General features: G+C 49.6%; 2 protein-coding genes across 5 annotated transcripts in view; one reads left to right on the forward strand and one right to left on the reverse strand.

Annotated features, from left to right (window-relative positions):
* Positions 1 to 340: 340 nt before the first annotated feature.
* LOC135917975 (uncharacterized) lies at positions 341 to 9,894 on the reverse strand. The gene is made up of 4 exons (XM_065451623.1): positions 9,567 to 9,894; positions 4,601 to 5,726; positions 2,958 to 3,374; positions 341 to 565 (listed from the first exon to the last, which is right to left on the reverse strand). The coding sequence occupies exons 1-3, from the start codon at positions 9,758 to 9,760 to the stop codon at positions 3,237 to 3,239; spliced, it is 1,458 nt and encodes a 485-aa protein (XP_065307695.1). The 5' UTR covers positions 9,761 to 9,894; the 3' UTR covers positions 341 to 565; positions 2,958 to 3,236.
* A 1,389-nt stretch (positions 9,895 to 11,283) lies between these two features.
* LOC135917977 (neprilysin-2-like) overlaps positions 11,284 to 22,907 on the forward strand; it is a 65,701-nt gene continuing 54,077 nt past the window's right edge. For all 4 annotated transcript variants that reach the window (XM_065451624.1, XM_065451625.1, XM_065451628.1 and 1 more), the window contains exons 1-4: positions 11,284 to 11,427; positions 18,551 to 18,810; positions 21,675 to 21,730; positions 22,013 to 22,086. In XM_065451624.1, coding sequence (XP_065307696.1) covers positions 18,558 to 18,810; positions 21,675 to 21,730; positions 22,013 to 22,086 — 383 coding nt within the window. In that variant the 5' untranslated portion in view covers positions 11,284 to 11,427; positions 18,551 to 18,557. The remainder of the gene's footprint in view (positions 11,428 to 18,550; positions 18,811 to 21,674; positions 21,731 to 22,012; positions 22,087 to 22,907) is intronic.

A 22,907-nucleotide genomic window follows, 5' to 3' on the forward strand; every position in this document is an offset into this window, starting at 1 on the left:
ATTGCTTCCACAAACATTTCCCGGCCTTTCAACCGACGCGAAGTAGGGGCAGTCCCGCTGCCATCTACTATGCCAAGTGCTGCCGCAATTCAGTATGCATTGCAATCGCAGTACCCACTTGTCTAACTACGCCAGACAGGAGGCAGCGGCAACTTGTACATTCGGACACACGAATAGTGCCTCACTCCTGTACGGCAAGGCCGCAACCAACCCAGTGGCCCGAGCCAACAGGTCACGTAGGGTGACTGGACGTGCGAGATGCGTTTAACCGCCCAAAGTGGTCAGACCGACTCGAGTTCTAAACGATGCAGACGCAAGAGAAACTCGCGGAACACGAGCGTTCGCAATCAAACGTCGTTTATCGAGGAAACGATACACTACACAACACGCGAACATCCATCAAACGTTCCAGCATCCGCGCCCAGTCGCCGTGACCGTTGCTGCTCGGGATGCCACAGCACGGCGGCGGCGGACGCGGGCGGCGTCCCGGTCACGTGGTCCTGGCGGGCACGATGCGGCACACCGTAGAATACCGCACCAGAGCCCGGTAGAGGGCGTTCCGCCGCTGCGAATAGGGATTAGTTAGGAGGCGATTGGAGGATTGCTGGAAGTAGGGAAAGGACAGAAAACGGAGACGCACAAAAGCACAGTTCGCAACAGGGGATCGGAAAACTTGGTTGTGGGAATTCTGGGAACTTGGTTGTGGGAGTTTTTTTTTCGTTTGATCTTTTTTAACCTAGGTAGGACAATAGGCAGTATAATGGCAAGAGCTTGGTAACGCAACCCACCGCCCCGTTCCAAAGGGGAGGCTCATAACATCCATCCGTCCATCCATTCCATCCATCCATACATCCATTTTCTCGCCCGTCCAAGAAGCACAGATGTCACGCAGTGCCGCACTGCTCCCTCCAGGTGGGCATTGCAATGCGCGAATAGTTGTCGACACCGACAGAAAAAAAAAACATAAGCGAGGCATCAGAAAATTTTTCGCGCAATAACGTGGTACCGGAAGTGGTGTTACACAAACACATACAAACTAGGCCACAACTTAGCACCGCTAAGTGAGCATGTCACGTGCTAATTACTAGCATTCTTTCCTCGCAGCAGCGTTGAACCGCACTGTCTTCCGGATCTGTCGATGTTTTCTGTTAGGCACCTCCAGAGTGGGTGAAGTCCGCCTATAATGATAACGCATTAGCGTGGCCTAATACAGGCTCGTCGTAAATGCATGGGAGATCTGAAAGTGGGAGCTGAGTGCTTTTTTTGTCACCCTTCGCTGTTAGAAATAAAAAAAGACTAAACAAAATTGAAATCTGTGGTTTTACGTGCTAAACCATGATTTGATTATGAGGCACGCCGCAGTGGGGGATTCGGGAATAATTTTGACCACCTGGGGGATCTTTAACGTGCCCCTAACTTACCGGACGCGGGCGTTTTTTTGGTTTTTCGTCGCCCATCGAAATGCGGCAGTGACAGCCGGGATTTGATCCCGCGACCTCGTTACATACCACAGCCGCTAAGCCACCGCAGCGGGTCTAAACAGAAACCATGTCTCAAGCATTATTAGTAAAAAACTATGATTCTACAATAGCAAAGCAGATACTGAGCCATCATTGTGAAATTTTATCGAACGTAAGTGGTTCGCTATTATATACTTTTCTCTTGAGGGATAATGGCAACCTGCTGTTCTGAGATCATGAACAGCAGGTTGCCATTATCCCTCAAGAGAAAAGTATATAATAGCTGTGTCTTTCCAGTACTCACCTACGGGGCAGAAACCTGGAGGCTTACGAAAAGGCTTCTACTCAAATTGAGGACGACGCAACGAGCTATGGAAAGAAGAATGATAGGTGTAACGTTAAGGGATAAGAAAAGAGCAGATTGGGTGAGGGAACAAACGCGAGTTAATGACATCTTAGTTGAAATCAAGAAAAAGAAATGGGCATGGGCAGGACATGTAATGAGGAGGGAAGGTAACCGATGGTCACTAAGAGTTACGGAATGGATTCCAGGGGAAGGGAAGCGTAGCAGAGGGCGGCAGAAAGTTAGGTGGGCGGATGAGATTAAGAAGTTTGCAGACACGGCATGGCCACAATTAGTACATGACCGGGGTTGTTGGAGAAGTATGGGAGAGGCCTTTGCCCTGCAGTGGGCGTAACCAGGCTGATGATGATGATGATGATGAAGTGGTTCGCATGTGGAGTAGAGAGGAGGAGGGAGTCGTTGCGATCGAGTTCGCAGAGGCATCTCCCACAGACGCGCCTGGATTCGGACGGAGACGCCCGCCGCGGTGGATAGGTGGCTATGGCGTCGCGCAGCTTAGATCGAGGTGGCAGGTTCGATTCCGGACGCGGCGGCCGCATCCAGATAAGTTGAAATGCAACAACGCTCGCGTACCGTGTATTGAACTGAATCGTTTGCAGGTTAAAAAGCCCCTGACGGTCAAAACTGATACGGAGCCCTTCGCGTGCTATGGCTTCCCTCATCTGTGAAGTTTCGGGGTGTCAGACCCCGGAATATCTTTTTAACGCGACAGCGTTAAGGAGCTCGTGTCGCAGAAAAGCCGGTGTCGTCGGTGTCGGCGTTGGCGGCGTTGGCCGTGAGCGATAAATCCCAGCAGGCACTTCATGAATAAAAAGCAACTTGCAAGATGGGCTGAGCGGGAATCGAACCAGGGTCTCCGGAGTGTGAGACGGAGGCGCTACCACTGAGCCACGAGTCCGATGCTTCAAAGAGGTACAAACGCGCCTCTAGTGAATGCGGTGTTGCCTTAGAAACGAGCTGTTTCTAAGGCTCAGGCGTGCGTCGCTTGCTCAAGCGCACATTTCGTTTTTTTCGGGAGGGAGAAAGCGAGTTTCTTTTTCGAGGGTGCGGCTCCCCAGAGTGAGAGTGTTTGTGAGTGTAAGCTTACATGTGCCTCGGGTTGAAGTATACTGCGCTAGAAATTGCTGCCTCACCTGGAAGCCTTCGAATGCTTTAGGAGTCGGCGGTGGCTGCGCGGTGGCTGCCGTGACTTCGGCCTCCTCCTGGGGCACGGTGCGGGGTTGCGAGGCCGACGACACGCCGGCCGCTCAGCCGTACGGCGCGGTTTCGGCCGCTGAGACCGCGTCCGCCTCGTCGTCCCCTCCACGACACCAGAGCCAGCCGCGGTCCTGCCGCCTCTGCCGCCGAACTTGCGCTGTCTAAGTGCGCGACAAAGGTGTCGTAGCCCTGAAGGCATCCGAGGGCGAGACCTTTCACGGGTGCCTCCGTGGTCTCCTCGGAGCCTGCAAGGCTTCAGCGCTCCTCCAGCTCCTCTGACCCGAGCCACCGCTCGGCCCAGTCGTAACTGGGCGACACGGGGCCGTTGCGACCCTGCTGAAGGCGGCCATATGCTGCAAAAGTAGTGTTACGGGGAAAACACATGGTTCGAGCAACAGAAAGAGCAGACCAAGGGAAGTATTCGGTAAGAGTCCACCTAGTGGACACGTCCATTTCGTCTGCTGTTTAAGTTGTGATTGGCTGGGCTGGACTGCGTACATGCAGCTACCAGGTGCCAGAGCCTATCAGCACTTCAACAGCAGACGAAATGGGCGTGTCCACTAGGTGGACTATTACAGAATACCTCCTAAACAAGACCGACCGACCGACCACCGCCGAGCCATACTGGCGAGTGTGAATGACTATATATACTTCGTTCCTGTGCACTCCACTTAAAAATTCAATTTCGCGCTATATATGAGAGCGTATTCGTGCGCCAACGTTAAAGCTCAAGCTAAAGTAGAAGAAGCTTTAGCTCAGGAGCTTCTATCTAAATACATTGGAACGTAAAATTTTTTTTCTCGGCAACCACTACGCCGAACTTGAGGAGGCTTGTTAAAAAAGAAAAGGTTAAAATTGAGTTACTAAAGGAAGGATTTCTTACAGCGTCAAATTGTTTATAAAAATTGTTGAAAATAGAGAATTTCTAAAAACGAAACTATAAGCCTGCAACTTTGTCACTCGGGAAATAAAAATGGTATCACAATTCTATAAATTTTACCTAATAATATATCTAAAGCAGACAAAATTGATCTATTATACTCCGCTCTGAGAAGTACCATTATTATCTGGGCAGCGCTTTTGCAAAATCCATTGTAAACACTAAGATATTCACGTAAGTTGTAAATTATTATATCAAATATGTCCGCTTTAAATTTTTAACAGTTGCAGTTTACAGAATTGCGGTATTTGTTTCTTGTGCACCGTTAGGGATTTGTACGCTTCGTGTTTCTACTTGTAGAATCTTACCAATTTTCTGATAGTTCAGTAAAGATTCCCGGCCATAAGTTCTGCTTCCTAAAGTCGCTATAATTTACCTCTTTCTTTCGATTACAACAGATTTCATTCAAATTGGCGAAGAGGTTACCTCATCAGCGTTTCTGCCTACATGTATTCCAATGGGCGGCATCAGAGCTGGCGCCGAGCTAAAGCTTCCTCATAGCTCGGATACCGTCAAGCTGTCCACCCCCTGCCCCCGCGAAGCACTAACTGAACGATCTTACAAGTGACTATCCGCAACCGACAAGCTTACATCGAACGTTAACTTCTCGACCCACTGTTGGTGTCTTCGTCGACTCACCGTTGGACTGGTACGAATGAGCCTCTCAGCAATGCCTCTTCGCACCGCCTCATGCACGGCGTCTGCGCACGGGGTTCTCGCAGACGGCGACCACGCCTCGACAGGGGTACAGCCGAAGGTCCAGGATGGCGCAGGAAAACTGCTGCAGCTGGCGAGAGCTGCAGCTGGCGAGCTCGCGAAGTGGCTGGGACGCCTTGACGGGACTCCATGCAGAGTGCATGCAGGGCGAGTTCTGCGTCGCCGACACGCCGAGATCCGGAAGACTTCGACGAAATCGAGGTCCGCGGTCCCGAAGGCGATTTGGGCGCCAATCTTGGCGGAGAGGTGGACGTACCGCTCAGTCGCCGAAGTTTCGTACCGTCGTCTGTCGCAGCCCTTTGATGCGTCGACGATGGTGCAGAAGGCGTGGTCCCAGACGTGAGCGAGGTAGGGTTGTTCGGCGACGCATGCCCGAACGTCGGTAGGCGCGAAGGTGGTTTGTGCTCCAATCCTGAGGGGTTGGTGGACGTCTGGATTTACGTCTGGATTGACGTCTGGTCCTGTGCGTCGTCTGCCGCAGCCTGTGGGCATCCAGAAGACGTCGATGGCGGCAATGACGCCGCGATTGTCGCAGGCGAGGGCGGGGTGTACTCGGGTGGCGACGAATGCGCAAGCGTCGGCAGTTTCAACAGTGGCTCCTGCCTCAATGCTGGACGGCTGATGGATTTCCCGGTCGACCTCTGATGCTCCGCGTCGTCTGCCGTAGGCTGTAGACACTAGGAAGACGTTCACGATGGCAGTGACAACGTGGTTGCAGGTGACAGCGCTGAAACTTCGAACACCTGATACCTCGAAGACGGTTCGTATGGGATTCCCGAACACCCGGTGGATGTTCCGGTCGGTCTTCGAATCACCGTTTCTTCCATCAGAGGCCTTTGACCCCTGAATGTCATTGACAGTGTCATTGACGACGTCAGCGCAGACGAGGGAAAAGTGCGCTTTGAGGGCATTGCTGTCACACTGAAGAATGATGTCCGGCCTTTCTTGGCGCAGCAGAGGATTGAATACTGGTACTTCATTGTTCGCCTCAATGCGGTCGCCTTGCCAGAACACGCGTCCATGAGCCAGAAGATAGGCGCTCGGGTGCCTGCAAATAAGTTTTTATTTTTTATTTGCTGACTCCTAAAAACAAAAAAATATCATATTTTGACATACATATTGTAACATAGCGTAACAATATCAATGCAAGCTTATTTGGCAGGACATCTTAATGAACAGCAAACATTGCCATATGCGATCCTCAGCCGAGTGTGCCTAAGTTTATATGAAGACCATTGAAAGGAACCCTCATACCTCGAGGCTAACTTGGTTCCGCATATTCAAATACATGTACAACGCAGAAATGTTTTTATGAGACAACCGGTGGATCGATTTGAATGACATTTGTTGCGTTTGAGGGAAAGTAGTTGTGTTGATCGACTGTTGCATGCAGAATTTTAAGACTCGTTTTTTTTTAATTCCCAAAAATTAGCACGTTTCAGAAGTTTCAAGCACAAAGTTTACAAATCCGTAACTCGGCACCAAAAGCAGATGTCGCGGTTCTGTAAAGTGAATATGCTAAACAACCTGAAGCGAACAAATTTGATGCATAAATTTACAGTTTCAGCGAAACTGGTAATCTTTACGGGGGCTTTGGAAGTCTGTACACAAATAAATTAGTACGATTCCGGGCGGTGTATAATATACATCAATGTTTCCGGTTTAGACGTCTCATTCGGTTCAGTTCACAGAATTTTGATATCTTTGCTTACTAATCAAGAATTCAAAGCTTCATACTTGACTTATATTCGATGTCGCATTTTCGACACTTTGTAGAAACAAGTCTTTCGCCAATCTATAGAATGAATTCATTGTCGTTAGCGCAGCCCAGGAGTCACACATAGCACTGCTCAGTAATGCGCGCTCTAGTAAAACATCCGGGAGGCCAACCATGCCAGCTGGTTCCTCGCGGCGAACCAGCAGCGGATGGAGATGTTCGCTACAAATTGATTAATGAAATTAATTATTTGGCTTATTCGTGGGCTTAAGAGGAAGCTGTAGCATGGGTGCTCCTATCTAAATACATGTAAGAAGAGAATTCGTTTTTCTCGACGACCACTGCACCAAATTTGACGACGTTTGTTGCATTTAAAAGAAAAACTTAAAATCTAGCGACTGTTGGTTTCGAATTTTTGAGTTAGGTCGTCAATGTTTTTATTGAAAATTGGCAAAAAATAAATTTTCGAGAAACGAATCTATCAAGTTTACAACTCTAACTCAAATGATAATACAATTCTGGGAACTGCATCTAATAGTACATCTAAAGCGGACAAAATTGATATGTTACTTGTAACCAACGTAACAAGTTCACGTGAGATGTGAAAGGACTAATCAAATTTGTCCGCTTTGAATGATCTAATGGATGCCGTTTACAGAACCGCGATATCTGTTCTTGATGCAGAGCTATAAATTTGTAAACTTCGTGCTTCTATTGTTTGTTCAAGCGGTCGAATATTTGAAAATCTTTCTAACAAAATTAAAGTCCCAAATCGAAATCCCGCTTCCAACAGCAACTAGAATTTAATTTTTTCTCTCAAATGCAACAAATTTCATTAAAATTCGTCGAGGGGTTATCTCAAAAAAACGTTTTTGCGTTTTACATGAATTTGAATAGGCCGCGTCGAAGTTGGGCCCGAGCTAAAGCTTCCTCTTAACGTCACACAACAGCAGTGGCTCTGCGATACGCCACAGCATGGGGCTCTGTTTTTCAGCCCACAAAGGCCGACGTTGAATTTGACGCCTTTAATTTCATATTCAATTTATGCGTTGTATATTTAGCCGAATTTTACGCTCTGGATGTAGATTTTTTCCTGTGAATAATTCAGATAACCAATCGGTAAATAATTATTTAGCCGTACTAATAGCTTCACTCAATTACCTCTTGTTTTCCTAACGGACATACCCTAAGGGCATAAATAAGTGCGAACAAGTTGTTTCTAACGCGATAGCGTTAATGGCCTCGTCTTGCAGAAAGGCTGGCGTCAACCGTCGTTCCGGGGATAATCATTCCGAACCACGCATACCCAACCATGTATACACAACCACACAGGCCCTCCGTGTAGTGCAAAGAAGTTGCTGAACTAATTGAATTTCTCAAAGTAAACTGCGTAAGAAAAATCGCAAACTACGACTTACACGCATCCTACATACATGACAGCGTCGCACTGTAATTTGAATATACAGGAAAACATAATTCTGTTACGCGGAAACTCAAATACAAATCCCTTTTAACGCGACAGCGTTTCCCGGCTGGCGTTTCAATTGTGTCCTAGCAGGAGCGGCGCGGCCCCCTCTGTTCCTTGCGCACAAACAGAAAGATCCCGAGGAATAAGTTTGTAAAGAATGAAAGACAAGGTAGGAGCAACTTTTGTGGTAGAGAAGTGGTTCGGTATGCGTGGTTCGGGATTTGGTTCGAAATTCTTTTTGGCGAAGCAGCATGGAACGTCGACGGGGTACGACGACGCACTACGCCGGCGTCGGATTTTCTGCGACGCGGGCTCCTTGACGCTGCCGCGTTAAAAGAACCGCAAAGCTCGCCTTCGTGCATAGCGTTCGCCGGCAGCGTTTCCCGTTGAACATTGCGGTTACACAAGCTGCAGCTGCCCGGGAGCGTGAGACGCAGTCAGGGATCTTTGAATGCTATCGCGTTCCTGCGATAAAGGCGATGCCTAAGCACCCTCCAACTTTTAATTTCCTTGCAACATGTGAAATTCTGTTTCGGCTGTGTGGGGCTAAATCTTACTTTTAACGCGATAGCGTTAAGGAGCTCGTGTCGCAGAAAAGCCGGTGTCGTCGGCGTCAGCGGCGTTGGCCGTGAGCGATAAATCCCAGCAGGCACTTCATGAATAAAAAACAACTTGCAAGATGGGCTGGGTGGGAATCGAACCAGGGTCTCCGGAGTGTGAGACGGAGGCGCTACCACTGAGCCACGAGCTCGATGCTTCAAAGCGCTACAAAAGCGCCTCTAGTGAACGCGGTATTGCCTTAGAAACGAGCTGTTTCAGGCGTGCGTCGCTTGCACAGGCGCACATTTCGTTTCCGCGCCAAACGCTGCGTTGCTCGACGCTCACTGCGTCCGATGCGGGGCGCGTAGTCACTGCGCAGTAGCCCATTGTCATACTCCACTTGGCGGGTCGACGGGAAAGCTGTCGCGTTTTTATGCGAAGCATACTAGCCGCACAACCACGCTCTTCCTTGCTGCGCCGCGCGCGGCCGCGTAGCTACCATAAGACGTCATACGGTCACGCGCTCGCCGGCGCGTGACCGTGACGTCACGCGCCGGCGCAGCGCCCCTAGCGGGAGGAGCGGGAGTCAGGTGGTGGCTGCGGCCGCGCGCGAGTTGGGGCCCAGCTTTTCCTCCGGCTGTCATGACGTCACGTCACGTGGTTAAATGGTGGCTGCCCGGCCGCGCCCAAGGGCTGAACTGAGTGAGTGCAATATGCAACGCATAACAACTAAAATAAAGGCTAGTAGGCTTCGCATCCTGGGCTTAACCTTAGCTAAGCCGCAGCCATTTTTTCTTTGTCCTGGCACGAAACGCGAACCTAAATCTGAGTAAACCCGAACGTATTTGCGATCCACACCCATCGGCCGCGACCACCAGTCGAACCCACAGCATCGTGTTGGGCGTCAGAACGGCGCAGCGACTGAGTCACGCGGTGGCTTTTCTCGACTGCCATGAGTCCATGGATGGATGGACGGATGGTATGAGCGTCCCCTTTGGTACGGGGCGGTGGGTTGCGCCACCAAGCTCTTGCTATTACACTCCCCAATGTCCTAATCAAACCGTGCAGTATGCGCCACCTAGATACGCGACGTCGCGCGGGCGCACTGAAAAGATCCCCGATAACCGACGGAGCCGGGCGTCTGTCGAAAGCTGTATACTCACCCCGCAGGCGCGTGGAACGACGACCCTCGAGGAATCGAACGGACCGGGCGCCGTTCGGTTGGCAGCTCTCGACGCCGCCTGCGAGAAATGCCGATCGCCGCGGCAGTTCGCCAATCCACGTCGCGGACGGGGTGGACCTCGGAACGGACAGGCGACGACGAGCGAAGAGAACGGCGACGTGTGTTGCGAGACATTTGCTTTTCTTTCGCAGGCCGATGCCGTGGGCAGCGTCCGACGTTCCGCTTGCACACGGTTCTCGTGCAGTCACGAGACACGCGCGAGAGCTCGAGGCACGCGTGCTCGAGCCACGGAAGCTATCGATGATGATGATCCTAGACAATGGCGCATGCTCCCAAATTTTCTTTTTAGTTTTCTTTTATGCGTTGCATATTGCAATCACTCAGTTCAGCCCTTGGGCGCGGCCGGGCAGCCACCATTGAGGGTATGAGCCATTGTTCATTGCTGCGCGTCTCATATCTGGGTCTATTCACTTTTAAGTTTGCTATGTTTGTTATTAAGTTGCTTCTATTTTTATGCGTTGCATATTGCAATCACTCATTTCAGCCCTTGGGCGCGGCCGGGCAGCCACCATTGACCTTTAGCGCAACCACGTGACGTGACGTCACGACAGCCGGGGGAAAAGCTGGGCCCCAACTCGCGCAATATGCAACGCATTCTTGGCTTAACCAAGCTAAGCCTGGCCATTTTTTGTACCCCGTACTGTGCCTACCGATTCGTGGCCTATACCCCGTACAACGCAAGGCTCTTGACTGAACATTTATCGAAATTTTGAAACAGCTGCAAGTCACAATTGAGAAAAAAAAAGGAAAGCAGTTTTACTTACAACATAACCGCTAATCCTATTGGAGCAAGCCGAAATAAGTATACCCGTCGTCGCAACAAAAATTCGAATCATCTGTGTAGAGAGTAATTTCTGTCGCTAACACCCGTATTCAGAAATGCATCTTAACTTGAAGCCCATGCTTGACTTGATATAAATGACGCCTCGGGTGAACGTGCCCAAGACGCTCATTGCGTTTCCTTTGGTGCGTTAACGGCAGGCGTCACTTAAATCAAGTCAAGCGTGTGCTTCAAGTCAAGTCCTCGCGTCGTGACGCCATGGTGTTAGTTATACGACGCAAGTTTTTGTGGCAGGAAACAAAGGGCAGCGTCTCACTTGCTCGCGTGATATTGTTTCACTTTTCTGTCGCTTTTGAGTTACAGCTGCTGAAAGAATTTTAATTCTGTAATTCAACGCGCCATTGAATGCAATTGGCACGTACGCTGAGCCGCTAGTCTTCTAAACGAACGACTTCTACCTTTGAATTTCGTGTTGAATTTCTTCGCTGCGTTAGTGCGAACCGCCATAAATTTATGTTATTACTCTCATACCTCTCCGACCACTGGATGTGTGTGGATGGGCGCGATATCGGGAGTAGATTGACGTAGGCTATGAAATTTTCCTTCTATTCCTTCCATATGTTATTATTTAGTCACCCGGTCTAATTTTGATCCCAATTTTATCTTTCTCTACATGTTCGTCACACTTCTATAGTTGTCATTATATGTATATTTCCCACAACCACTCCGTTGGACGGTACAACGGGGGACGGGACAAGAACGGAGTTCTGGAGTTCTTGTCCCGTCCCCCGCTGTGGTTACGCGCCATGTTTAGTGATCACCATAGTCATCGTGGTTGTCGTTAAAGCTATCATCATCATCGCCACCCCGTCTCTGCCGTGCAATTATCTGAGGTGCAAGCAGCAAACAAGCCAGCGTCAGCGTCTGAGAAAACGAGAATGTGAGTGGTTACCTTTGCGTTCACCCACCCGTCTAATATCCTTCGCCTTTGCAGATACTGGTGAGTACGCGATCGCCCACTGAAGAGAGATCGCCTCATTCGTATTCAAGCTCTCGTGACAGCTTAAATATTGAATGCATGTGTGCAGGAAAATCATGCGCTTAGTTCACTGGATCACTTGACGTCGTCATGGTAGGGCTAAAAGTCAATTCACGAGTGATCAGTTGAAGCTGAAGCCGTATCCGCTCAAGAGAGCGGTCGATCTGTCCCGCTGAACCGGCCTGTGCAGGTCACGTTTCCTGAAGCGTTTGGCCAATGAAGGTTACGTGCTGGAATGCCTAACCAATAACTTCACAGTAGCTTGTGTTTTTTTAAATCCCTGTATGGCTTATATCGTTCTCATTCGATGTATGTGCTTTGCAGGGCTGCAATTATGTACGCTCAGGTCCTAAAGTTGAGTACTCTCTTGATACCGTGCACATCGGTGTTACTCAACTCATTAGAAACTGGAGAGTTTTTATTTATTTATTTTTTTACAAAGTGTTTACGCTCCACCCACATTTCACGCGGTCACGTGGCTGCAAACGTAGGGTTTCCTACAGCAATTACTACAGCGAACCCTGGCGCTGAAATGGTTCGGCCGACATGTGAATGACGGCTGTAGTACACGGAGTTGTGTGACCTTCGTGCTTGCGAGTTCAGACCTTCTTGCGGCTTCGTTTATTACACTTTACTTGCCTTCGTTGTCCTAAATTTGAGAGATTCTGTACCTTTCAAAGCGCGGAAAGACCACGCGAACTCGCATATAATCGCTACCCGCCCTGTCGAGGTGGCCACATCGAAACAGGCCAAGCGTCCTCGACCCGCTGGCTTGCCCGCGTGAAATTCGTAATGCCGTTCTGTGGACGCTTGTCGGTGAATGCGTCCGTGGCGTAATGGCGTCGAGCAAGGAAAAAGATAGGAGGGAGCACGCCGCAACGCGATTGAAGCCAGTGTGGCGGCCCAACATGTGGGGAAAACGTCAGAGCGCGCGGTAGGTTTTAGTACTTCCGGCTGATCCTTTGTTTGATACCCAATCGAAACCATTTTAAACTCTTCAAATAAACAAAAGCATGGCTACCACCGCGGCACTTTCGCTTGATGCCGCGCTCAAGTTTCTGGATTGTGGCGTCGAGTGTTGCGCTAAGCGTGTCCTTTCGGCGAGCCGCATTAGAGACGGAACCCATGGGGAACCTTTCAAGCGACCGGAAGCCAAGCGCGCACCGAATAAAGGCTACCGGTAACCAAACCTCTCGCCAAATGTCGATTTTGCTCTGTGATCTTGACGCAAGAGGTAACGTGTTGGGCCACCACTGTGGCTTCACGGAGCTTTTGCTCGCCAAGGCTGGCAGCGTCACTTAATGCTCCCTCCTATCTTTTTTCATTCCTCCGTGCGCAATGGTTTCAATATCGGGCTTTCGGTGCCGGAGGTAAGTCACGAAGCCGTTTGAAGCCAGAAGGACGAAGTTTAGGCCAAATCCGTGTTCTATACCCATCATTTCCCTCGCTGGATGAGCCGGGGCCCATTGCAGCTCCCCTTGACAATGGCGTCAGAGTTTCCTCTAGTGGTTGTTGTACGAAACTTTATGGCCCCAGAGATTCGCGTTGATTTAGCTATCTTAAACCAGTGCGTCTGCCAAAGAGCCGAGTGCAGCGCGCAGTCAGCTTGGATGCAGAATACACGGTAGCCAAGCAGACGCACCCTGACTATCTTTTCAATCTGTAATGGAGCGTGTACAGCAGTGCTGCCGAACGGTTCTGTAAAAAAAAAAAAAAACATATGTCGTTGATGAAAGTACCCTGTATTAACCTACGCGGTCTTCGCCAATACCCTGTGTTTCACCCTGCGCACAAATATCGTGTTCAAATGGCTAAATACATCACTTACGTAAAAAGAATGTGAATAATAAATAAAGTGGCGCTAACTTAATCTACCGAAACTCTAAATTAATCGAATCGAGTAATTTTCTCCTAATAGGTTTCAGGTATACCTATGTCACACTTATGTTTGCCAGGAACTGTTTTACAGCTAAAGCTGAATCTCGAAGAAATTTCTGTGGTGTCGCGTAAGATATTGTTTTGAGGATTATAATGCACGAATAAAAACGAAATAATTTTCAGTGTGGCAACAAAGAACAGAGCTCAGAGATTATTTATATCCACTTTCTTCCTAAGGTTGTGCTCTACTGCACAACTATAACGAACACGAACGTGGAACGAGCGCGAAGACAACTGTTACCCGCCGTGGTTGCTCAGTGGCTATGGTGTTGGGCTGCTGAGCACGAGGTCGCGGGATCGAGTCCCGGCCACGGCGGCCGCACTTCGATGGGGGCGAAATGCGAAAACACCTGTGTACTTAGATTTAGGTGCACTTTAAGGAACCCCAGGTAGTCAAAATTTGCGGAGTCCTCCACTGCGGCGTGCCTCATAGTCAGAAAGTGGTTTTGGCACGTAAAACCCCATAATTTAATTTTAGAAGAGCTGTTTAAGTTCGATTAAAATACCAGCAAGTGTCTCTGTTTAGTGCATTTCCTTTGGATGCAGTTCAGTATGCCGTTCTTCGTCGCTCATACTTCAACACATGGAGAAAGGAAAAAAAAAATAGGAGAGCGCATTACGTCACACCGCCAGCCTTTGTATAATCGAACGCTCCGTGAAGCCGCAGTCGTGGCCCAACACGTGACCTCTTGCGTCTACATCCAACACCACCTAGATAGCACAAGGCCTTTTCACTCCAATCCATGACGTCATGCTACCTGGCCCGACTGCCATAGAATCTAATGGGGATGCTCCCGAGTAGGCAACAGTGATTTTGACGTCACCGCTTTCATCACGCCAGCCTTGTCAATAGAAATTTCGGGCCAGGTAGCGTGACGTCATGTATCCGAGTAAAAAGGCCTTGTGCTATCTAGGTGGTGTTGCTACATCACGGAGCAAGAATATGACTAGTTTTTATTCGGTGCGCGTTTGTTCGGCTGCCCTGCCCTGGCTCTGCCTGCAGGGCGGGAACACTAAAGTAAACCTCGCACTTTCACGTGCGATCACGTGTTGGGCCGACAGATTTGGCATCAATCGCGTGGCGGTGTGCTCCCTCCCGTCTTTTTTAGAGCGCAGCTCTTTGGCGTCCGTTCCTGGGTTTCGCGTCGTCGTCGGCGTTGTCGTCAGCCTCATAACCAGCTCCGCCCCCCTTTCATCCCCCCAGCGCTAGCAGCGACCGACTGATACCGCTGGATGCCGCTGACGCCGCTATAGAGAGTCAAGATAACGTGACTGCATAGAACACCGTCGCCGCCACACAGAAAGAGGAGGAAAGGGTCCCCCCCCCCCTGTTCTTGTGTGGCGGATAGGGTGCTCTTCAGTTGCCGACGCGCCGGTTATTTCACGTAGGCCCCGGCACGTCGACGAATACGTGACCACCTTCCCACGGCTAGACCTGGTTCTTAGCGCTGCGGAAGCGAGGGTATCATAGTGTTTGTGCCGGCATCGGCGGCGTTGTCCCTGAAACCAACTCCGCAGCTGGGGTTGACTCACTATCGGCGTCAGCGGCATCAGTCAGTCGCTGCTATCTCTTCCCTCCTCCCTTTATCGTGTTGTCCGCTTGCTGCGCGCGCTTCTGCCCCCATCGTTTGCCGCTGGGTGTACACGCCGCCCCCCTCTTCCTGCGAGTCTCCGGTTGTCAAAGCGCCGGCTCGAACTTAATTCCTTTCTTCGCTCCTCCTCCAATGCAACCCCTGTGCGGTGGCAATCAGAGAGCCAGATCGGTGGCGGCGGATCTGTATATGTGCACCGCCCGAGCCGAAATTGCCGCTGCCGTTCGCCCTGTGCGGTGGCAATCAGAGAGCCAGATCGGTGGCGGCGGATCTGTATTTCCTTCATGACTGTCAAGAACTGTTAGTGGAGTCTTTGTTAAAGGAATACGTGTGAAAAATAAAAAAAAATTCTTTGATAGCGCATACATGTGTTGCTCGATTTCTTTGCCTCAATCTATCGAAAAGGTGAAACAGCTTATTTGCTGCGCTCAAATTTCGCATTAGGAAGTAACGTAATCGTCGGTAATTTTTTCCTTCCTCCGTGTTTAAGCTGTGCCGGCCAGCTCGCGCCTAGGCTGGCTCCATTACGACGACGCCGCTCGAGATTTGCAGCCCCGAGTCTGTTGCGTGTTTTTGTCTTGGACGCCAGCCATACTAGACAGCTAGGATCATTTCAGCCTCTGCGTTGGGACGCGGTGAAGATGATATGAGCCGAGTCAATGCTGAGATATTCTTGAATTCTTGCGTGCCATTATGTGCATTACAGCGAAGCTCTTCGCCTATCTAGCTGGTGCGGATTTTTCGTGTCCGCGTGCACGGTTTTGCTCCCACAACAACAAGCGGCCGCTGGAGCGCTTTGTGTCCGAGTTTCCACGCAACAGAATTACGTTTTCTCGTATATTCAAATCACAGTCCGATGCTATCACGCCTGCAGCTTGTGCGTAAGTCGTATTTCATGAATTTTGTGACGTGTTTCACTACGACCGATTCAATTAGTTCGACAATGCACTTGCGCTGCGTGGAGAGGCTAAAATTGGTACGCATGCTGCTCTTCCGGACTTGTGTGCGCAGACGTGGCGTACGTCTCTTGCGGTGGCGGGGCGTAACGTCGGCAGCAGCTTCGCTGTACACTTTCTTTTTTTTTATTGCGAAAGCAATACTGCTTGCACTTTCGGCCCATCGGTGGTCGTGGCGCCTCCTCGCACAGCTGCGCGTCACGTGACCATGTGACGTCACGCCAGACCGAGAGACTGGGCCCCAGCTCGCGGCATCGATGGTGGAGGCGAAGCCTTGCGCGCCGCTGCTGCGGCGCTACCGAGAGAGGGCGCTCGCTCGTGTGACGTCACGCTAGGAGGATAAATGGGGCTACAGCTCGGCTCCTCGCAGTGGTCGGCGCGCTGCCTTGCGCTATGTCGGATGATGTGTAGCCATAAGTTTAACAAAGGGCAACCATGTCCACACCATCAGCCGAACCAAGGCGCAGCCAAGGGTATTGCTTTCGCAATCTTCCAGGCTTAACCAAGCTAAGCCTTCAGCCAATTTTTTTTTTTCAGTTCAGCCCAGAATGACGCGGTAGACGTCTTTTTTTTTCCGGGTGATACTTTTTTTGTGTCTTGTAAAGTAGGGATTAGGGTGAGTTCGCCGCTTTAGCTTATTTATTTATTTCCGGGGTCTAACAGTAAGGAAACGTAACGTTTCTGAAGTGTGGACACCACTCTCAGCTCCGTTCTGTCCAGTTGCTGGTGCAATCATTGACCGCGTGAGAAAACGAGCCAGAGATCGGAAATGTTTTATGATCTCGAGGACAGCTGTCTTACCGCGAACTTGGAGTTCTTGTGCTTAAATTTGCTTGCCTGCTTCAGTGCATGTACCTGCACATCGCTTGCAATCTTTGCTCCGGTAGAGATTTTCCAACAGCACCAAACTTGTCGGTCCACGGAGTCCATTTCACTACTTTCCAGTGCGCTTCCTTCCAATGCCTGAATGAAGTCATCAGTTAAAAAACACTTGCAGAGGAGTGGCAACAGGGCATTAATCAACATTTTTCAAGCCTCCAAGAAGAGTTCAGACACTGTTTTTATGATGCTGATGTAAATGAGAATGCGCTGCTCAAGCTTGCCCGCAATTAATCCTTTCCAATTCACTGTGGACGATTTCCCTGATGGCATACAAGAGGAATTAATGGAACTTATCAACAACACTGCAGCCAAAGAGCAGTTCTAAGAACAACAACAGTTCAGCAACTCTGATGCTTGGGCTAAAGTGATTCGCACTTTCCCTGAGACCAGAAAATTCGCCCTGAAAGTTCTACTTCCTTTCTTATCAGCTTACCCCTGGTAAAGTGGTTTCTAGAGTCTCCTAGTAATCAAATCAAAAGCCAGAAACAGGTTAGATGCTGAGGCTGATATACGATGTGTCTTGAACGACAAGAACAAATGTGTTCGTTTACTTATATCCAGGAAGGAAATACTTCAGTCGCATTAAAATACATGATTATATCACTCGTTCTTTAAAAATATTTACAAGCATTATTGCAGCTCTTTCTGCTATGGTTAATTTCTCTAAAATAAATTAAAAAGTAAATGCGCCATCGAATATCTCGTTACTGAGAAAAAGTCCGTTTTCAGAAGGTTTATAAATGTGTGCCGTCATGGTAGGTATGGTAATACTAAAAGAGGGTCACTTACTGGAAAAGCTTGAGAACCGCTGTCCTGGACGGTCGATTTCTGAAAATGCTAAAAAGTAACCATCAGTAAGATGGTTACCCTGCGTTTGATAAAACTGTTATGAAGATATACCCTTCACGTTTTCGAAAAATGGCAAGCAGTCAAAATGCCGAAGATACTCTGGTTGGTTGGTGGACATCATTCTGCGTTCCGTTGTTGGTACGAGCGTTGTGCGCATGCGCACAATCGCTCACGCCAAGTGGCCGTGTGCAATAGGATACATTAGTTTTCTTTAGTGCAGCAGAGTGTAGAAGTTCTATATATATAAAAAAAACTCGTGTTTCCAGCCGTGTCGAATGCGTTACTGTGCTTCGTCATTTCCCACTCCTGCTGCCCAATAATAAGTCTACGACTTTGAACACGTGGGCTCTTTCGTTTCGTTTTTTTTAACGCGAGACCAACGCACGGTGCGGGAGCCTTCTTGCATTTAGTTCCCAATCGTAATGCGGCCGGTATTTGGAGCCCAGAGCTGGTGCCGAGACAGTGCGACACCGTAGCCACTGAACCACCGTGGCGCGTATGCTAAAGGCTGCAGCAGGGTTTCCTAAAGGCTAGCAGAGTTGTTCACACACGTTAAAAAAAAAGTAGCAACAAACGATTCTCCTTCTGAAAGTTATGCGTAACGAACGCGTATCTATGGTAACGCGCATCTATGGTAACGCGTATCTATGGTAACGCGTATCTATGGTAACGCTCATCTATGGTAACGCGTATCTATGGTAACGCGTATCTATGGTAACGCGTATCTATGGCAACGCGTATCTATGGCAACGCGTATCTATGGTAGCGCGTATCTATGGCAACGCGTATCTATGGAATGCGTATCTATGGTAGCACGTATCTATGGCAACGCGTATCTATGGTAACGCTGTGCAACCGTGCCGATAGAATCAGGATGCCTCCCGGAGACCAGCAGCCCTTGGGCGACCCGCCGCCCGGCTTCCGGTACCGCGTGGTCGAGGTACCGCTGGACCAGGTGCTCGGGGACACGACGATGTCCACCATGTCGCCGTATTCCAGCGAAGGTGGCATGGCGAGCGGGATCTCCGGCGGCGACATCGCTCTCGACGGCTACGACCCGTTGCTGGAAGACATCATCCGGCAGCAGCTGTACGAGTCGCAGCAGCCGTTTCCACCTGCCGGGGAAGGTGAGTCGCTGAACGGAGAATGCAGTTTTTTTTTAATTGCATACAGTGGGTGTCGAAAAGTTTCCGTATACCACATCACGTGGGAATGCAAGCGTAATTTCGCATTCCAGAAAGTAAATAACCCAAGTGCGGAACAATGGGAGGGTCTGCTCACCAGCAGCGAGCTCGCAGCCCAACGGGCAATTGTGCAGCACGCCTGCGAGGCAGCAAGACTCAGCGGTGCCCTGGAATAGGGGCGCCGACCTTGTGAAGCGGCCAGGACTCAAAACATGAAGACACCGGCCCACCGCCAATCTCTCTGAAATATAGAGAAATAAAGTTTTTCCATTCCATTCCATTCCGTACCCGCGTGATGTGAAGATGAAAGCCCGCGAAACATGGCCAAAAAAAAAGTGGACACTTTTCGCGTGTTTTTGCCAGCGTCTTTCAGGCTTGGAAGAAAAACTTTTATATACTTTTTTATTCAACTCGCATAGCTCTAAATTTTGGCACAACTTACGCGAGACCCCCTGTGTCCTAACTATCATGCGGCGCTAAGACCTAAGGATATGCGAATGTCACTTAGCTGGGCAGAACCGAGGTAACGTTCTTTGCGGTCGCTCGAAGATGCTCAGATTATTTTTCTTCTTTTCCATTCAGCCTAGTTACATAACAAGTCTTAACCATTTTGTCAGTTTCTGAAATATAATTAGGCTAACAGTGACAATGAGAAAATTGCAGAGCAACTTGAAAAACTCGCCGATACAGTTCTCTGTTGCTCAATACGTCCTACGTAAGAGCGTTTTTCCGAGCGTGAAAGAAGCCCGCGAATACACGCGAAGTACCTCAAGCGGCCACTCGCGCCGCAATTTTGCGTGTATTCGCGGGCTTCTTTCACGCTCGGAAAAACACTTCTACGTATTACGTATTGAGCAACAGAAAACTGTATCGGGAGTTTTTCATGTTGCTGTGCAATTTTCTCATTGGCACTTTTAATCTAATTATATTTTTGACGCCGAATGTACATGCATTCTCGTATGGAAAACTGTCTGCTTTAAAACTGTGTCGCTGTACTCTGTTACACACACAACAAGCAATGCAACAAGTAGTACCAGACCTCTTTCATTCCTCGCATTCGGCACGAAAAATGAAGAAAAAGATAGTGGGTCACTTATGAGAGAAAGGCATTGGCATGCCTCAACTAGAAGAAGAGAAATAGAGGTGCCCGAATTTCGTTGTTCAGTACCATGCGAAGGCGACAGATGACGAAGCCAAAGAAAGCACAGGGGAAAATATTTGTATCTTTGATTGAAGTGTAGGAACGATAAGCTAAAGGCAAATGAAAGGGGACGAAAACAACAACTTGCTGCCGGTGGGAGCTGAACCCACAACCTCTCCGCATTACGGGCGCATTCCACTACCAACTGTGCTGCAGCAACGGCTGTTCCCATGTTCGCATTAGACAGTTTTAGTTACACGTACGTAGAGGCTTCACGTACGCAAACGTGAAAAGCCTACGTACCTTATGTGCACGCCATCTGAAACGCTTTGAGCTACACGTACGCGACGCACGCCAAAAGGGACCCCGTAACTCCATCTATCGGGAAATGTGAACACGGCGGTAGCCAATTCAATCCTGCCGCCGTGTTTCGATGCGAGCCGTCTGCGCACGCGCGGCCCGCTATCGCTTGTTCGTGATCTTGCGGAACTCCCGCGCGAAGCTGTCTACGTGCGCAAGAAACGCACGCAAAGAAATGAATCTCACGTACGTCCGTGAGACCAACGCGTGGCCGCTACGTTTTACGCATGCGCACTGCTGACACGTAGAAGCTCTACGTACGCAAAGCCTCTACGTACGTGTAACTAAAACTGTCTATTCTTTGGTATTTATGTATTGACACGTGTACTTGTTTGTCTTTATCGGGCGACACGTTTCACCGCCTAACAAATGTTATCGCACGGCGCAGCACGCGCCTGCATGTATCGGAAGTTTCTTCAGTGTTATCGATGGTTCCATCCGCTGTCTGTGACCGAACCTTGTGTAATCTGATTGCATGTGTGCGCTACGCGAATAATGTAGAACTTTGTGGAAAGCACGCGGGTCCCAGCGATTGCTCTGTAACATTCGACCACTGGGCCGCTATTTTGTAGCGGTGCCTTATGCCTTATTCTATGCTATTCTTATCATCCACCACACACGGCCGCCTGATCCCGTTGATAATGTGGGCAGACGGTCGCTCTGACCACTGGCCAAGCGCGAAAAGTCTGAAAAGGAATAGAATCGGAAAAGGCATCGCTACAAAATACCGGCCCTGATGTACAAAAGGCGACGCGCTTGACCCGCTGATCAGATTTTCGCCGATCGCCGACTGTGTTCGCCACAGTCGCCGTTCTTTTAGTGTAGCTTGCTTTTGTGGGCACAGGGTTAGTTTCGTCTTTCACAGTATTGCTACTGTGTTCTTCATACGTCACTGCCACGTGACAGTGTTGGTCAGTGTCGTGTAAGACCATGGCGGCGTAAAACTATCGATCCGATGCAACACTGATACACAAATATTTGTGTTTCAAAATGTGACGGAAATGTTACGTGGAAAGCATCGCATATCTGAACCAACTTGCATGGCTTCGGGCATAGTTGTCTTGCGAAGGCTAGTTGCGTGTCCAAACGGTCCTTCATAATTTATTTCTTTCTCCACGTTGTAGAACATAATAATGTGCATGTTTATCCCCTAAATTCTAACCGGAAAAAACATGTACCCAACAACTTCGAATAGTGAATACTCGCACCGAATACGAATCGAATTGCGAATGCTGTCCGATTCGTCATTAAAATTTTCAATCTTCGCGCACTGCTAAAATTAAAGTGCGCTGGTATGACGACGCAGGTGCTCCTCCAGACCTAGTGGAAGCGTTGCCGCCCAGCCGTGCAGCGGTTGCAGAGGTCAGAATTTTGCTACATTTCATTTTTTTTCTTTAAATGGCAGCAGGCCTGTGCGAACTTGTAGACTGACAAATCAATTTGCAGAAAGACTGGCTTCTTCGTACTTCTTTTCAGAACTAGTAATGAAAATTTTACTTACCCGTAATCAAATTACACACTTTAAAGACGTTACCCGCACGGTACTGGCCAGTTTGAAAGCATGCCCGTATATAACGCTTTCGAGCACTTAACAATGAATTTTTTTTCTTTTTTTTTACATTACATTGTCTCTGAATCGTGCAGGCGGCGCAGGTGGCCTCTCCCGTCATTTCCGCCGAGGCCGCCAAAGAGGAGGAAGAAATGAAAGAGATGATTCGGTGAGTCCCTTCTGGTTCCATAGGCCTTGCAGTGACACCGTGGGTTGCAGCGTGGCACCACGTTTCGTTGCGAACTCGGAGGCCACGGCGTTTATCGAGTGGGACATCGAGTCGGAGAGTGGGACGTCGTAAAACCCCTTAAACTTCGTAAAGTAGCGACACTCTCCTCCTCCGCCTTCACTCCTCCTCGTTTCTCTTCCACGCTCCCTCCTCGACCGTGGCGCCGCCTACACTGCTCGAGGGTAGCAACGGCGCCAACATGAGCTCCTCGCCACTCCGTAGACTCTTCTCGAGCAAAAATGGCGCTCATGCACGGCGCGAGCGCCCACGTGATCCTATTAGGCCAATCGCGACGCGGCGTTGGCCTCGGCCGGAGCGCGCGAGGAGGAGGCGGCATTCCTCAAAGCGCGGCACTACTTTACGAAGTTTAAGGGGCTTTAGGACGTCGAGTGTCCCACTGTGGGGGCTTTGTCGGTCGCGCACCTTCCATCGACAGATATCGCTTCGCTGAAAGCTAAAAAAAATTAAATTACGGGTTTTTACGTGCCAAAACCACTTTCTGATTACGAGGCACGCCGTAGTGGAGGACTCCGAAAATTTCGACCACCTGGGGATCTTTAACGTGCACCTAAATGTAAGCACACGGGTGTTTTCGCATTTTCGCCTCCATGGAAATGAGGCCGCCATGGCCGGGATTCGATCCCGTGACCTCGTGCTCAGCAACCCAACACCATAGCCACTGAGCAACCACGGCGGGTCCTCCGCTGAAAAGCTGCCCGATTCCTAGTTTTTGTGGACGTAGGGACATGGTGCTCTGGTGT

The sequence above is a fragment of the Dermacentor albipictus genome, chromosome 9, assembly GCF_038994185.2.
Source record: "Dermacentor albipictus isolate Rhodes 1998 colony chromosome 9, USDA_Dalb.pri_finalv2, whole genome shotgun sequence".
Classification (NCBI taxonomy): domain Eukaryota; kingdom Metazoa; phylum Arthropoda; class Arachnida; order Ixodida; family Ixodidae; genus Dermacentor; species Dermacentor albipictus.